At 48.9% G+C, this 15,121-nt stretch overlaps 1 protein-coding gene across 6 annotated transcripts in view; it reads left to right on the top strand.

Moving 5' to 3' along the window:
• The first annotated feature begins 6,004 nt into the window (after positions 1–6,004).
• LOC148130100 (vomeronasal type-2 receptor 26-like) overlaps positions 6,005–15,121 on the top strand; it is a 178,207-nt gene continuing 169,090 nt past the window's right edge. For all 6 annotated transcript variants that reach the window (XR_015750250.1, XR_015750252.1, XR_015750249.1 and 3 more), the window contains exon 1: positions 6,005–6,352. Coding sequence is in view for 2 of the 6 variants with exons in the window: in XM_087969267.1 (XP_087825393.1) it covers positions 6,335–6,352 (18 nt within the window). In the remaining 4 variants the exon portion in view is untranslated. The remainder of the gene's footprint in view (positions 6,353–15,121) is intronic.

Here is a 15,121-nt window from a genome sequence, read left to right as displayed (position 1 = left end):
GTCCGGAGGGGACCTTCTCCACTCAGGAAGTTGGGTGACACCAGAGGAAAATGGGAGATCTTGCGGGACTGGATCCATCCAGAACATTTTGATGAAAGTACCTGTTGAAAGACACATGGAAGGTTATTTTCTCATCTTCTTCTTCTTCTTTTTCTTCAGCGTTTGTCTCGCGCTCTGGCGAGGTCCGCTAATGTCCTTGAGTACTGCTTCCACGCCTCTCTGTCTGCCACGTATGTCGGGTCTGCCCTCGCGGTCTCTAGATCGGCCTTGATCGTGTCCATCCAGCGTTGCTTAGGTCTACCACGCGGTCTCGCTCCTCCGACAATCACCTTCATCGCAGATTTGATGATGGATTCTTCCTTGGCGCGACTCACATGGCCGAACCATCGTAGCCGGGACTGCCTCATGACCGTGGGGATGGGCACGACGCCGAACCGTCTGCGCACTTCTTCATTCCTGACGCGATCGAGTAGGGTGAGGCCTGCCGACCATCGGAGCATTCGCATCTCCATTGTCTGGAGTCTGCTTTCGACTTCTTTGGTCGTCGGCCAGCACTCTGCGCCGTATATGGCCACGGGCGCACCACAGAGTTATAGATTTTCGCCTTCAGGCGCATCGGCATCTTCTTGTCACAGAGGACGCCCGTGACGGACTTCCATTTGCCCCACGCTGCGTTGATCCTGGCTGCCACCTCAGTTTGTAGTAGGCCTTCTTCCCCAAGAGTAGTTCCCAGGTACTTGAAGGTGGAGGCGCGCGGTAGCTCCTGCCCGTTCACGTGGATGGAGCCTGTCGTTTCGTTGTCAGTGGTCAGGTATTCGGACTTCTTTAGGTTCAACCGGAGCCCGAACTGCTCGAGGTGGTCGTGCCACTGTTGGACTAGGTGCTCGAGTTCAGCCTTGCGCAGGTTGGCCAGGAACACATCATCGGCGTAGAGCAGCGTCCATGGGGCGGGCGTGTGCAGGTCGTGTGTAATTGTGTCCATCACCAGAATGAACAGCAGTGGTGAGAGAGCAGAGCCCTGGTGTGCGCCGACGGTGATATTGAACTCCTCTGATATCCCAGCTGCCGCTTTTACACGGCTTTTGTGACATCTGTATAGGAGTTGGACCCATTGTACGAGCAGCTCGGGCACGCCGTGATCTCGCAGTGCGTACCAAATGAGATCGTGCGGGACTTGGTCAAGGCCTTTTCCAAGTCCAAGAAGGCGGTGTGGAGCGGGATTTTCTTCTCTCTGTGAGCCTCCATCAGCATCCGCACACCGAAGATGGCATCGGTGGTGCCGCAGTTCTTGATGAATCCGGCCTGGTTGACGCTGATGTCGACGATGTCCCGAATGCGCTTATCGAGGACGCGTTCAAAGATCTTCATAGTGTGTGACAGTAACCTGACCGGTCTGTAGTTGGAGCAGTCCGCTGGGCTGCCCTTTCCCTTCCAGATCGGAACAGTGGTGCTGCGGTACCAGTCGTGTGGCACTATTCCCGTGGAGACGATGTTGTTGAACAGCTCGCACAGCCACAATGCCGAGCCCGGTAGTGCCTTTTTCCAGAAGTCGGCAGGGATGTCGTCTGGTCCTGTTGCCTTACCGTTTTTCATGGCCTTGATGGCGTCGGTGACCTCGCTGGCGTGAATGCCTGAGACTGGGCCTTCGACGGGGTCACCTCGCAGGGTTCGTGGGTGTGGGAACTCCTCGGTGGAGATCTTCTCGAAGTATTGCCGCCACCTCTCGGCAGCGTCTCTGGGGTTGACGATCAAATTTCCCCTTTTCGTCGTTGATCCCATGAAACTGGTCAATGTCCAGGGTCTTCCTGTGTCTGCTTTTGGCTAGGCGGTAGGTCTCATTCTCGCCTTCGCGTGTTCAGCTTCTCGTAGATGTCGTCGTAGTGGGAGCTTCTGGCTGTCGCTACTGCTTTCTTGGCTGCCTTTTTGGCCGCCTTGTACTCGCAGAGCTTCTCGCTGGTATTGTCCTGAAGAAAGGCCTTGTAGAGCCGTTTCTTCAGGTGCACTGCATCTTGTACTTCCGGTGTCCAGAGCCATGTATCTCGTTCGATGCGTCTCCGTCCTGGCTTGGTACAGCCTAGCTGTTGGCAGCCGGCAGTGTGAACAGTGCTCTTCAGCTTGGACCACGCTTCCTGTGGCCCGTCGACCATCTGCAGGAACTGCTCCGGTTTGATGAGGGGTCCCGCCATCTTCTTCTGGTTCCACCACTTGATTCGTGGCTGGTCTGCATTCTTTTGTCAATCTTGGTCTTGGGCTTGCTGATCCTGATCTTCGCCATCAGCGGCCTGTGCTGACTGCTCGATTAAATGCGGGTACACCTTGGCGTTGAGCACGTTTTAGCGGCTCTTCGTCGATGATGTAGTCGATCTGTGTGTGGTGGTTCCCATTTCTGCTATGGTAGGTGAGGAGTTGGGGTTCTCGCCTAATGAAGCAGGTGTTCGTGATGGTCATATCATGGGAGTCGGCAAAGTCCAGGATCCTCTGGCCATTCTCATTCATATCGCCTGTGCCGTGCCCACCGTGGCACTGGTGTCCGTTTTTGTCCCGCCCTACATGACCATTCAGGTCGCCAGAGATGATGATGTCGTCTTCATATGGGATCTGCCTGAGTTGGATGTCGAGCAGTTCCCAGAAGGTATCCTTCTCCTCCTCGTGACATCCGGTCTGAGGGCGTGGCGGACAAGATGTGTAGGCGCTGCCTCTCGGTCGCTACGACGATTATCATCAGTCGTTCTGTGAGGCGCTTAACTTCTGCAACGGAGCTTTGCCAGCTGGGACTGACAACCACAGCTACACCGCCGCGGTTTTCCTTACAGCTGGTGTATATGATCTTATAGCCGTCTATAGTCGTAGCCTTGTTGCCCTTCCAGCGAGTTTCCTGGAGGTTATTTTCTCATCTAAAGAGAATAATCCAAAGATCTTGAAGGAAAAATGGCTAGGAAAAGATAGAAGTTATGGCAGATTTACTTTTGATAAGGAAAATCATTCTTCTGCTTGCTAGTTTGGATGTGTCCTTCCCTGGTTATCTCTCTACCTGTAGGAACATCTCAGTTCTTTGAAACATTAATTCTTTATCTCCATGGTTTTTGTTCTGTACGATCCATTAGCATACTTGCAAGCGCCGCTGTGATTGGCTAAAGCGCACAGCGACCGGATTGGCCGGCGAGCCGCACTGATTGGGCTGCCGCGAATCCCGCGATTGGTGGAAACTAATTGCGGGAGATTCAAAGCGGTGCCATTGGCCGCGGCTGCTGCGGCCAGAGAATAAAAGCCGCCATTTCCTTCTGTAGCCGAGCCGATCTCGGGACTTAATAAAGAGCTGAAACTAAGTCACTGGCTCCCGAGTCTCCTTCCCTGCGGCGGACTTAACACTGGCGACGAGGATGGGATACCAGAGCTGATCCCCACCAAGCACGTAGCCCGAGGGAGCGAGATCGATGAGATGGCCAACCTCACACTGCCCGCGCCTTTCAACCAAGCTACTGAGGACTGGGAATCGTACATTGACCGGTTCCTAATGTTCCTTGAAAGTAGCAACCTCAAGGACGCAAATGGGCAGAAGAAAAGGGCTGTTTTCCTGACGCACTGCGGGCCCGCAGTGTTTAAGATGGCAAAAGCCCTGGTGAAACCCGAGGACGTAAAGACGATGGACTGGGCCGACCTCGCACCGCTGCTCCAAAGCCACTATGCCCCGCCGTGCCCACCCTCATCAGGCGACACGACTTCTACCGGCGAGACCAGAAACCGGGTGAGAGCATCAGTGATTTCGTGGCTGACCTACGGGATCTAGGGGCATGTGTGGTTTCACGGACATGGATGAGGCACTACGAGACCGCGTCATCCTCGGGCTCAAGGACCCAGTCTTGCAAAGTCGACTGATGGCTAAAGGAGACATCTCCCTCGCCGATGCCCTGGCTGAGGCCACTGCAGCAGAGGCGACCCGGAAATCAGCGGCTCAGATGCGGAGATCGGACACCGGGGACCGAACCGCGACCTCCGAGACAGGGACGACCACCGAGACATGTCCAGAAGCAAGCCGCCGAGACACCACCACCACCCACCATGGCGACCTCGACTCCGCCTCTGACACAACGGACGAGGAGGAGGACATCCATCGACTCCAAACAGAGCAAGACCGGCGCGACCGGCGGAGTCATAAGTCGGGACCCCAATGTGCGGGTGCGGAGGCGACCACCCTTGATCGGAGTGCCATTTTTTGACGCGATCTGCCGACACTGCGATAAGAGAGGCCACATCGCCCGAGTCTGCCAACTCAAGAAAGCCTACAGCCCCGGCGCCGGACAACAGCAACCGGAGACGAGACGGCACCCCTCCAGGCCCAGGGACCGCCAAGCTGAGAATCGCTGGAACCGGGACGGATGGGGCCGACGACACGACGAGAACCGGCAGAGAGAGGAAACCCACCAGACGGTCGTCATCGGCCACTCATCAAGCACTGACGCCTGGAAGGTATACGTGGAAGTGGGCATCGAGGGCAAGCCATGCAAGATGGAGGTGGACTCCGGGTCCTACCTCTCCATGGTTGCATGGCGGGAAATCAAGCGCCTGGTGCCCGCAATCCACAAGAGGGGGCTGGAAAGCCAGAAGTTAATCCTAAAGACTACCAAGGGAACCGCATCCCAGTAGTCGGAACAGGACAGTTCGAGGTAACTTTCAAGGGCGCACAGCAAGGCTTCCCTGACGATCGTGGACCGAGACCGCCCCAGCCTTTTGGGACTACAGTGGTTTGCGCCGCTCGGGATCGAAGTGACGGGCATCGACCATGTCGCAGAGGCCGACTGGGAAGAGCAACTCGCAAGGGACTTCCAGGAAGTGTTCGACAGCACCCTAGGCAAGTACCGAGGGCCCCTATTTCCTTCAGCCTAGACCCCAGCGTTCCCCGATCGCCTAAAACCACGGCGGGTACCTTTCGCACTCGGCCCAAGATCGATGAGCAGATAGACAAGCTCATCAAACAAGGGGTCCTGGAGCCAACTGATCATGCCCGGTGGAGACCCCATTGTCACCCCAGTCAAGCCCAATGAGTCAGTGAGAATCTGCGGGGACTATAAGGCCACCCTCAACTGCGCCTTGCAACAAAGCGCCTACCCAGTCCCAGTAGTGCAGCACCTCTTACACTCACTTGGGGAGGCAAGGTTTTGCGGCTTCGACCTGGCGCAAACCTACCAACAGTTACCGGTCGACGCAGAAACCGCCGGCGCAGACCATAGTAACCCACCGGGCGTTTAGCTGTAAGAGACTCCAGTTTGTAGTCAGTGTGGCTCCAGGAATTTTCCAGAGCCTCATGGAGAGACTCCTGCAAGGAATTAAGGGGGTGGTGCCCTACTTCGATGACGTACTGGTGTCGGCAGCCAACCAAAAAAGAACTGGAGGGTCGCCTGAGGGAGGTACTAACAAAATTCCAAGAGGCCGGGCTAAAAGTCAAAAAGAAAAATGCCAGCTGCACACAGAGCGGGTTGAGTTCCTAGGATACCTCCTAGACCAGCACGCATCCACCCAACCGAAAAAAAAAAATCAGAGCCATCAAAGAAGCCCCCAGGCCAAGGAACAAAACAGAATTGCAGGCATTTCTTGCGCTGATTAACTTCTACAATGTTTTCCTACCCCAAAAAGGCGACCGCGGCGGAACCATTGCATAGGCTGCTCGATAAAACAGCCACCTGGACCTGGCGGAAACGAGAGGAAGCCGCTTTCAACCAAACCAAAGACCTACTCACATCGGATGCCGTCCTCATCAGTACAACAGAGACCCTCCCGCTGACAGTCACATGCGGCGCATCGCCATTCGGGATCGGGCGATCCTCAGCCACACACTCCCCAACGGAAGCGAAGCACCCATCGCCTTTTATTCAAGAACCTTGTCGAAGCCGGAAAGGAACTATATCAGTGCACATCATAACCATGAAAATAAACACAAACATCGCTTCACATTGAACCGAAACTGCACCCATGACACCACACCAAGACCGCACTATACAGCAGCTCCTTGGTCTTATTGGTGTTGAGGACCAAGTTATTGTCTCCACACCACAAAAGCAACTGGCCTGTACTGTCCAGACAGTATATAGTTAATTGGGAATTGGGAGCTGTCCCCTTAAGGGAATGTCTCATGGGAAATGTAGTTCATGTCATGTGGTCCCATCTGTAATCCTGATTGGTCACTGAATTGACCCTTGGTTGGGTTGGGGGAGTTGCCTTTACTCTTGCTTGGACCCCAGCAGCGTGTTGGAGTCTCACCCTTTGCTCCATCATTACGGGATGAAGATCACTATACTTTCACACTATGAAGTCAGCTATGCAAAGATTTGGACATTAGATGAATCTCGACATAACTGTGAGTTATACCTTGAGGATGCCTTGTGATTCAATAAAGAAACTTTGTATGGAAGCCTTTGTAGAGTTTGCCTGACTGTCTTTATATTCAGCCAGCAATTGAAAGACAGAACAGGGTCCATGAGTCCCCCCACCACCCAGTTCCTCAGACTTTCCTCCCCCTGAGCCCTGTCTTTCCTGCCCCTCCCTCCTTCCCCGAGTCTGATGGGAGGGGGGCCCACTTGGGGCCAGAGAGAAAGCGGCTCCTCTGCTGACCGACAGGCCCAGCCAGGATGCCTGGAACGGTCTGGATGGAGAGAAACCCGCTCAGGGTCCCACGAGTCCCAGCAGACGGGAAGAAATTGGGGGGGATGGTCAGAGAGACCCCCAAAGGAGGTGGACGGGTCTCTCCCCCTTGTCTTTCCATGGGAACTGAGACTCCTCTGAGGATAGTTCGAAGTCACCCATGGAGCTTTTCTTTTGAAGGCAGGATTAGAATGGAAGGAAATAAATAGGAGGAGGAAAGGAAAAGGAAGAAGCAGAAAAGGAAGATGGGAAGGAAGTGAAGTCAATAGATGAGGAAGGGAGGAGGAAAAGGAATAGGAAAGGAAAGGGAAAGAAGGTACGGAAAGGAAAGGAAAGGGAAGGAAAAAGAATGGGGAAAGAAGGGAAGGGAAGGAGGATCCCAGAAGGAACCAGCAGGGTTGCACAAAGACCCCATAACCTGAAAGAAGACAAGAGAGACAAATATCAAAGGCAGAATCAGGGAGATGCAACTAAAGCAGAGCCCCCATTTTTAGGGAAACCAGGAAATCGGAGGCTCCGAATGAACAAAGCCAAACACTGAAAGGAGGAAAAAGAGATTTCTTTCCAAAGGAACGGAGGGGGCTGGGGGGCGGCAGGGACGGTAGGGGCGCCCGGGAGAAGCGTTCGGGGGAGCGGGATAGCAGCGGGGGAGCCTCCTGGGGAGGGGAGGGGAGCCCACCCTCTCTTGGGGGAGGGGGTCAAGTGTCACCCCCTCCCCCACCCACTTCCCCGCCAAGAGCTCCCAACTGCCCCCAAAGGCTCTGAAAGGACCCCGGCCTTCTCTGCCCCCCCAGTTTCTCCTCCGGGGCGGCAGGGCTGAGCAGCCAGGAGGGGCAGCCGAGGGACCCTCCGCTCCTGCCTTTCGCCCTGGCTGTGGGGCTGAGGGGCACGTGGCTGCCCCCTCCTCCCCCAGAGTCGGGCCCTTCTTCATCCCACCAACCACAGGCGGCAACCCCGGAGGAGGCGAGGGAGCCTCTGGGGCGGAGAGAGGAGAGAAGCCACTCCGGGGAAGAAACCTGCCTTGCATTGGGGTTCAGGTGGGCGGATTCCTCCCCGTCCGACCTCCGCGGGGTTCAGTCACCCGGGCAGCCCTGGAACCGGCCCACCTGAGAGACAGGTGGACCCCCCACCCCCACCCCACGAGGCTTCCGTTCCCAGGCCTGCGAGGCCATCCAGACGATCCCCAGGGCCCGGAAGCCGCTGGCCACCGCTTTGAAGGCCGGGGACAGGACGGGGCCGGCATACCTGCAGGAGCCTCCCCTCCTCTCCGAGGGTCCCTCCCTGGTCACCCCACCGAGCCAGAGGGGGCTGCCTCCGGGTCCCTCCCTCCAGGACCGCCATCTGGGGAGATCGCCTGGCGCCCCTTTTCCAGAGCAGCCCCGCCGCTGAGGAAGAGGCTCCCCGGGAGATTCAGCAGCCCCCGCCCCTCCCCTATTATTTAGGGAATTGTGTTTGTGTCTTTTTGTGCTTTTTCCACACAGCAAAACATTTACTATGGAATCCATTATGAGACATGCTGGAGGCTGTGAACTTGCATGGATTTTAAAAATTATTTTATTCCTTTGTCGTGCATTATGGTGGTTTGACATTGAAAATGAGACACAGGGAACTGTCTCTGAGAAAAATGCCAACCCTGAGAGAACTCAGGTAGCAGTATTTATTGAGAAAAAACACAAGCAAAATACAGTATGCATATTCAGAAAACAATGACCTCAACAGGAGATTACTTCACCAGCATGAGAACACACAATCTTGGAAAGTCCCAGATGTTACCTTGCTAGGATGAGATCATACAGCCACGGAAAGTCTCATGGGAAAGTTTGGAAAGTCCCATGAGAAAGCACAACTGTGTATCTTGTACCTTGAACTTTCACCCATTTTCCTATTCCTTCTAAACTGGCAGAATCAAAACAGAATGAGGCACTCTGAGCAAAGATACTCCTACCCCCACCAAGAATGCCCACATCTTCCTAGACTTACTGCTAGTTATACAAAGGCCTTACAGAAAATGATAAAATGATCAATAGGTTATATTACCACATTCCCTCCTTTTTTATTTATTCAAAGATAGGGGGTGTTTTAGTGGCATAGTACACAGTTCCCTCATGACCTGATCCCTCACGCCGGAAGACTGAGGTACACATTTGTAATAGATTAGGAATACATTGAATAAAACAACATAATAAGATACATATAGCAATAATAATAACAACCCCTTGCAATAAGGAGCGAAACCATGATCCATCAGGAAGCCAGGACCACAGACTGTCCCAGAATGATGCATTAAACCCATCGGCTCCAGATTGATGCTGAGCAATACGATCTTCCATGTCCTGAACAGTTTTTGTAATGTTTGGCTCATAATTATGTATAAAAACACAACAATGTGAATGAATTAAAGCACAAACTCCTCCTTGAGCAGCTAACATAATATCTAAAGCATATCGATTTTGCAAAGTAACTGTACGAATTTCAGACATTTCTACATTAATCATCTTAATATTCTTTATAGTATCATTAAACATAGCAACAGTAAAATTATTTAAAATATGAATATCCCTATAGTTCATAGCAATTCCCAAAGGCGGGATAAGACCTCGAGAAATTTGTGTCCATAGATTACCTCCCATGGTTAGGATCTGGAATTGCTCTGTTGTAGCACAAGACAACTGTTTTCTCCAGGTTACATTCTTTATTAAATCTTTTTCCTCAAAAGGCACTCCATGCAATGTTAGTCCTTCTCCCACTCTCCCAAGAAGGTGCATACACAACCAACAATTGGTGATGTTCAAGTTTTTGGCAGTTGAGCGCAAATCTTTAATGTAATTATTATCTATCCACAAATCATCGCCCAAATCTCCGGCACGCTGAACATGCTGTCGCTGCTCTCTCCGCACCCGAGCAGCCCAGGACAGATTAGGCAGAATCAACAGGATCAGGAACCACAGATACACCATCCTGCTCCTCCGAAACTTCCTTCACAGGTGCCTGCGAATGATCAGGCCGAACGCACCGACCAGGAACCCAACGAATTTGACCAAGATGTTCAACTGCTGCATAACCACGTCCCCACGTTATCAGCTCAGCAGGAACCCATGCCGGATCCGGAAGGAACCGCACCAACACCCGAGGTCTCACTGCATCTGTAGAAGGAGAAGAAAAATGCCTGCTGGCCGCGCTCGTAGGGGGGTTACCAGACAAATTTAAAAAATTTAAAGTATATAAAGCTAGATTTAATTGATCTTGAATCGCCGGAAGCCCCAGGAGCTTCCCTCCTTTTTTATTTAATTTAGTCAACATGGTCTTGAGCGTGGAATTATGACGTTCTACAATAGCCTGCCCAGTAGAATTGTATGGAATCCCAAATTTATGTTCCACAGACCATTGTTTGCAAAACTGATCAAAACCGGTGCTCCGATAAGCCGCACCATTATCAGTTTTTAAAGTTTTAGGTGTTCCAGCAACTGAAAAAGTCTTAATGCAATGATTGATGACATGTTTAACCATCTCACCTCTTTGAGGGGTAGCCATTAAAAATCCTGAGTAAGTATCCACAGTTACATGTATATATTTCCAGGGCGCAAATGGCGGATATTGAGTAACATCCATTTGCCAAATCATTGAAGGTTTCAACCCTCTGGGGTTAACTCCCATAGGGATATTCGTGCCCTGCTTTGAACAAGTTGGACATTGTTGAATTATGGCAGCAGCTTCTGCAGTAGTAAGTTTAAATTGCTGTGCCAATGCTTTAGCGTTTTGATGAAAATAACTATGACTATCCCATGGCTGGACAGTGAGGACTGAAGTTACAGCACTGTCAGCTTTGGCATTACCTTGTGATAAAATTCCAGGCAAATTACTATGACTACGAATATGAGCAACAAAACACACATTCACACGCTGCTCCAAACATCCTTGTAACAACAAAGCAATCTTAAAATATCAGGTGATATTCCAGGAGACAAATAAGAACCTGCTACAAAGGGTAACAAATTATACACATACAATGAATCCACTATTAAATTAAAATCCTGATTGTGAAAATTTTGAAAAGCCAAAACTACAGCAGCAAGTTCTGCCTGCTGGGCAGACTTCTGCTCTGAAGTCACTTTTGTATGCCAAATTCCAGATTTATCTTTCCAAACACAAGCACCAAAAACTTTCCCTCCATCAGTAAAAACTGTAGGAGCATTTGATATAGGCTGAGTTACAAAAAGACTTGCTAAATTAATTCTGACTGATTTATACAAAGATAGCCTAGGATCGGCTGGAGGATGACAAGAAAATTTCCCTGGCCAAGAATGTACCAAAACCTGCAAAAACTCACTATTGCAAATCATCTGTTCCCAGGTAGCTAAAGCAAAAGGAACATAACATGTTACTGGTTCCATACCAGCAATAGCCTTGCAGCGCTGACGAGCACAATTAAAAATATCAGCAAGCTGTTCTGTGATACAATTTATGGATTTCGATGGTGTATGAGACAAATGAATCCATTCCAAAATCCTTAAAGCAGTTTTTTTTTTACCTGAACTATCAATGCAGTAGCCCTTCGTTCTGAGATTAAAATTACTGATAATGGACAATCTAGCAAGCATTTATCTGTCCATCTATGGCTTAAAACTTGTTCAATTAATGACAAAATCCCTTTTTGTTCTTCATTTAAGGTTATTATGTCAGATGCTTGTTTAGCACTAGCCAAAGCTTGAAACAAAGGACTTAATTGAAGAGTAGTTAAACCCAAATACGGCCTGATCCAATTTATATGACCCAAAAATTGTTGTAAACCCACTAAGGTTAAAGGATTAGGAAGAACAAATTCCAATTTCAAGGGTGTAATGTGACTCAGGAATAATTTATGACCTAAATAGGCAAAAGGATATTCTTTTTGCAATTTTTCAGGACTAACTATTAGGCCTTTCTCCTTTAGTATAGCAGTTAAAAGAATGACAGCAGAATTCATGGCATCATCAGAAACATTAGCAGCTATCAAAATATCATCCATATAATGATAAACCTTCCAATCCGGAATTTACTCCGAAAAGGTTGTAAAGCCCAATCCACAAACATTTGACACATTGTAGGACTATTTAACATTCCCTGCGGAAGGACAGTCCATGCATATCGCTTAGCGGGCTGCCCCTGATTTATACTCAAAATAGTAAAAGCAAACAAATCTACATCTTCAGGGTGCAAAGGAATGGAGAAGAAAGCATCTTGCAAATCTAACACTCTTATATTCCATCCATCAGGTATTAAATTAGGATTAGGCGTTCCACACTGAAGTGGACCCATTGGCTTTAATATAGAATTTATGCTCCTCAGATCATGTAAAAATCTGTATTTTCCAGATTTCTTTTTGATAACAAAAACTGGAGAATTATAAGGACTAGTGGTAGGCACTATATGTCCTTTTTCTAATTGTTGTTGAACCAATTCATGTAAATGAACTAATTTCTCACTAGTCAAAGGCCATTGGTCTATCCACACTGGCTCCTGTTGGAGTAGTTGTAATTTTAATAACTCCACAGGTGGGTGTTCAGTCATCATGAATGACAACCCTTGTATCAAACTGTTGCATCAAATCTCTGCCCCACAAGTTAACGTGAAGGCGCAGAACAATCGGTTGAACAAATGCAACAGCCCCTCCCTGCTGTGTTTTAACTCTAAGAATCTTCCTACTAACCCGTGCGTCTTGAAGTCCTCCGACTCCTCGAACAGACGGTGTAGGATCTGTCGGCCACTCCCTAGGCCACTCACTTTCGCTGATCACAGAGACATCTGCTCCAGTGTCCAGCACTCCAGTAAACTTTCTGCCTTCAACCAAAAGAGTTAATTTTGGTTTGTTATTTTGCCTAATACCTTGCATAATAGAAAACACACTAGACTCCTTAAACCTATCTGTAAATCCAAATCCACCCTGACGAATTCCATCTGACTCTCCCAAAGACATATTTGGCAAAACTATAAGCTGTGCAAAACAATCCCCTTTTTTCAAAGATTGAGGGACAGGTGAGTGAACCTGAATTTTGATCTGACCCTCATAATCCGAATCAATAACCCCAGGAACCACAAACAATTGACGCCTATGAGCCGATGATCTAGGAAGAAGAAGACCCACAGAAGCCGGAGGCAACGGACCATAGAAATCCGTTGAGCCCAAACAAACTACATGCGGAAACCCCAATTCCAAATCCTCGGCTAATGGAAGATCAATTCCTGCTGAACCTTTAGTAGCTGTACCTCTCTCTGGTGGTTCCAACCCTTCGGACATTACTTCACTCTTTAGAGTAGGGAGAATGCCCTGATCCCTGCTTCCTAGTTTTTTCCCTCCGAATGAAGTCTGCACTGATTTGCCCAATGGTATCCTTTCTTACATTTTGGGCACACTGATTTAGGACGAACACCCTGTCCCATTGATCTCTTATTCTGCTGACTTTGACCCCCTCCAGGAGCCCGACATTGCGCTTTAAAATGTCCAGGCTTCCCACAATTGAAACAATTCCCCTTTTGAGCATGTCCTGTTTGTAAAGCCAGAGCTAAAGTTTCCATGTTAAAAGACTGACTCCCAACCTTCCTACATGCATTAATCAAATCTGCGATTTCTCTCTCCCCACTTGCTATAAGTGGATTTAAAATCTTTTTGCAATCTGTGTTAGCTTGTTCTACTGCTAACTTAAAAAGCAACTCTTTCTGGGCGAATTGATTATCAATTTGTCTTTCAATAGCCAATTTCAGTCTGCTAATGAAATTTTCATAGGGTTCATTGTTCCCTTGTTTGATGTTAGTAAAGGTCTTCTCACCACCTTCGCCGCCAGGGAGACCCTATGGCTTGAAAAATTATTTGTGGGAGAAGAATGAACCCTTCCTCAGGCATACCATCTCTCTGTTGTTCCACTGTTGTAAAATTACCAGCTCCATAAAGCTGATCTGGGGTAACATTTGCTGTTCCCCTCTGGACTGCCAGCTGTCTCCATTTCTGATCTAACACCAAATATTGAGCTGGAGTTAAAATCATATTCAACAGAGCTTTCCAGTCAGCCGGAATCATTTTATTTCCATAACCAACTGCTTCTAACAATGCCTGAGTATATGGCGTTCTAACACCATATTCTTTTGCTGCTTGCTTAACTTCCCTCAAAATTCTGAGCTGTAAAGGCTTCCACTCCCGCTGCGGATTTAATGCAGCATCCATGACAATTTCTACTGGATTAAGTTGAACTTCTACTCCAAACTCCACCAAATCATCTCCTGATAATTCCCTCTATTCTTTGCTTCTTGAATAGCTGCAGTAACTGCATCCACCTGAACCCTTAAAGGTAAACTCTTATTCTCTGACAAAGTATTTCTAGCGCCAGACAGTCCCCCAGATTTATCTGGAGGTGCCGTCGGCGGCAACAAACGTACCGCATGGTAAAGCGGCAAACCTTCTTCGGGGGGTGATAGGAGCGGTTGTTCATAAGTAGCTAATGCATCCATTATCACCCTCCAGGTTAACAAAATTGAAGAAGGGGCACGAGGTTCCTCATGCAAAAATTTCCCTATCTTTTTCCAGGACTCTACTTTAATACTACCTCCCTCCGGATATGACTTAATATTTTTCCAAACATACTGTAGTAAGTCCTCAATTTCTTTCTTTCCTACAGCACAACCCCTACTGCCAATTCCAAACCCAAAACTATTCCCAATGATCCCTCTCAATTCCCTGATGTGCTCTTTCTGAGCCTTCGAGAGATCTCCCCCATACTCACGAAAGAATCTATCTTCGTCCAGCGAAGAAGATGAGGGCCCAGTCGACGTCCGCGACGATGAGTATAGGATGCGGGAAACGATAGCCTTCCAAGCTATCACGTCGGGGTCACCATTTATGGTGGTTTGACATTGAAAATGAGACACAGGGAACTGTCTCTGAGAAAATGCCAACCCTGAGAGAACTCAGGTAGCAGTATTTATTGAGAAAAACACAAGCAAAATACAGTATGCATATTCAGAAAACAATGACCTCAACAGGAGATTACTTCACCAGCATGAGAACACACAATCTTGGAAAGTCCCAGATGTTACCTTGCTAGGATGAGATCATACAGCCACGGAAAGTCTCATGGGAAAGTTTGGAAAGTCCCATGAGAAAGCACAACTGTGTATCTTGTACCTTGAACTTTCACCCATTTTCCTATTCCTTCTAAACTGGCAGAATCAAAACAGAATGAGGCACTCTGAGCAAAGATACTCCTACCCCCACCAAGAATGCCCACATCTTCCTAGACTTACTGCTAGTTATACAAAGGCCTTACAGAAAATGATAAAATGATCAATAGGTTATATTACCACAGTGCATCAAGTTCCATTTCTACAGCGACAGTGCACTGTCTGTGTCGGGTCTTTTTTTAAAATGTCCATCATATTTTACACCCTGATTATGACCGTTATTCTCCTCATTGTACAACGGAGCGTCTTTGGAAGAGACTAACATCTGGCGCCGTCA

Source organism: Notechis scutatus, chromosome 6 (assembly GCF_049901735.1).
Source record: "Notechis scutatus isolate UNSWTSFEM ecotype Mainland chromosome 6, rNotScu1.2, whole genome shotgun sequence".
Classification (NCBI taxonomy): domain Eukaryota; kingdom Metazoa; phylum Chordata; class Lepidosauria; order Squamata; family Elapidae; genus Notechis; species Notechis scutatus.
This window is presented reverse-complemented; position numbering and strand designations above follow the sequence as displayed.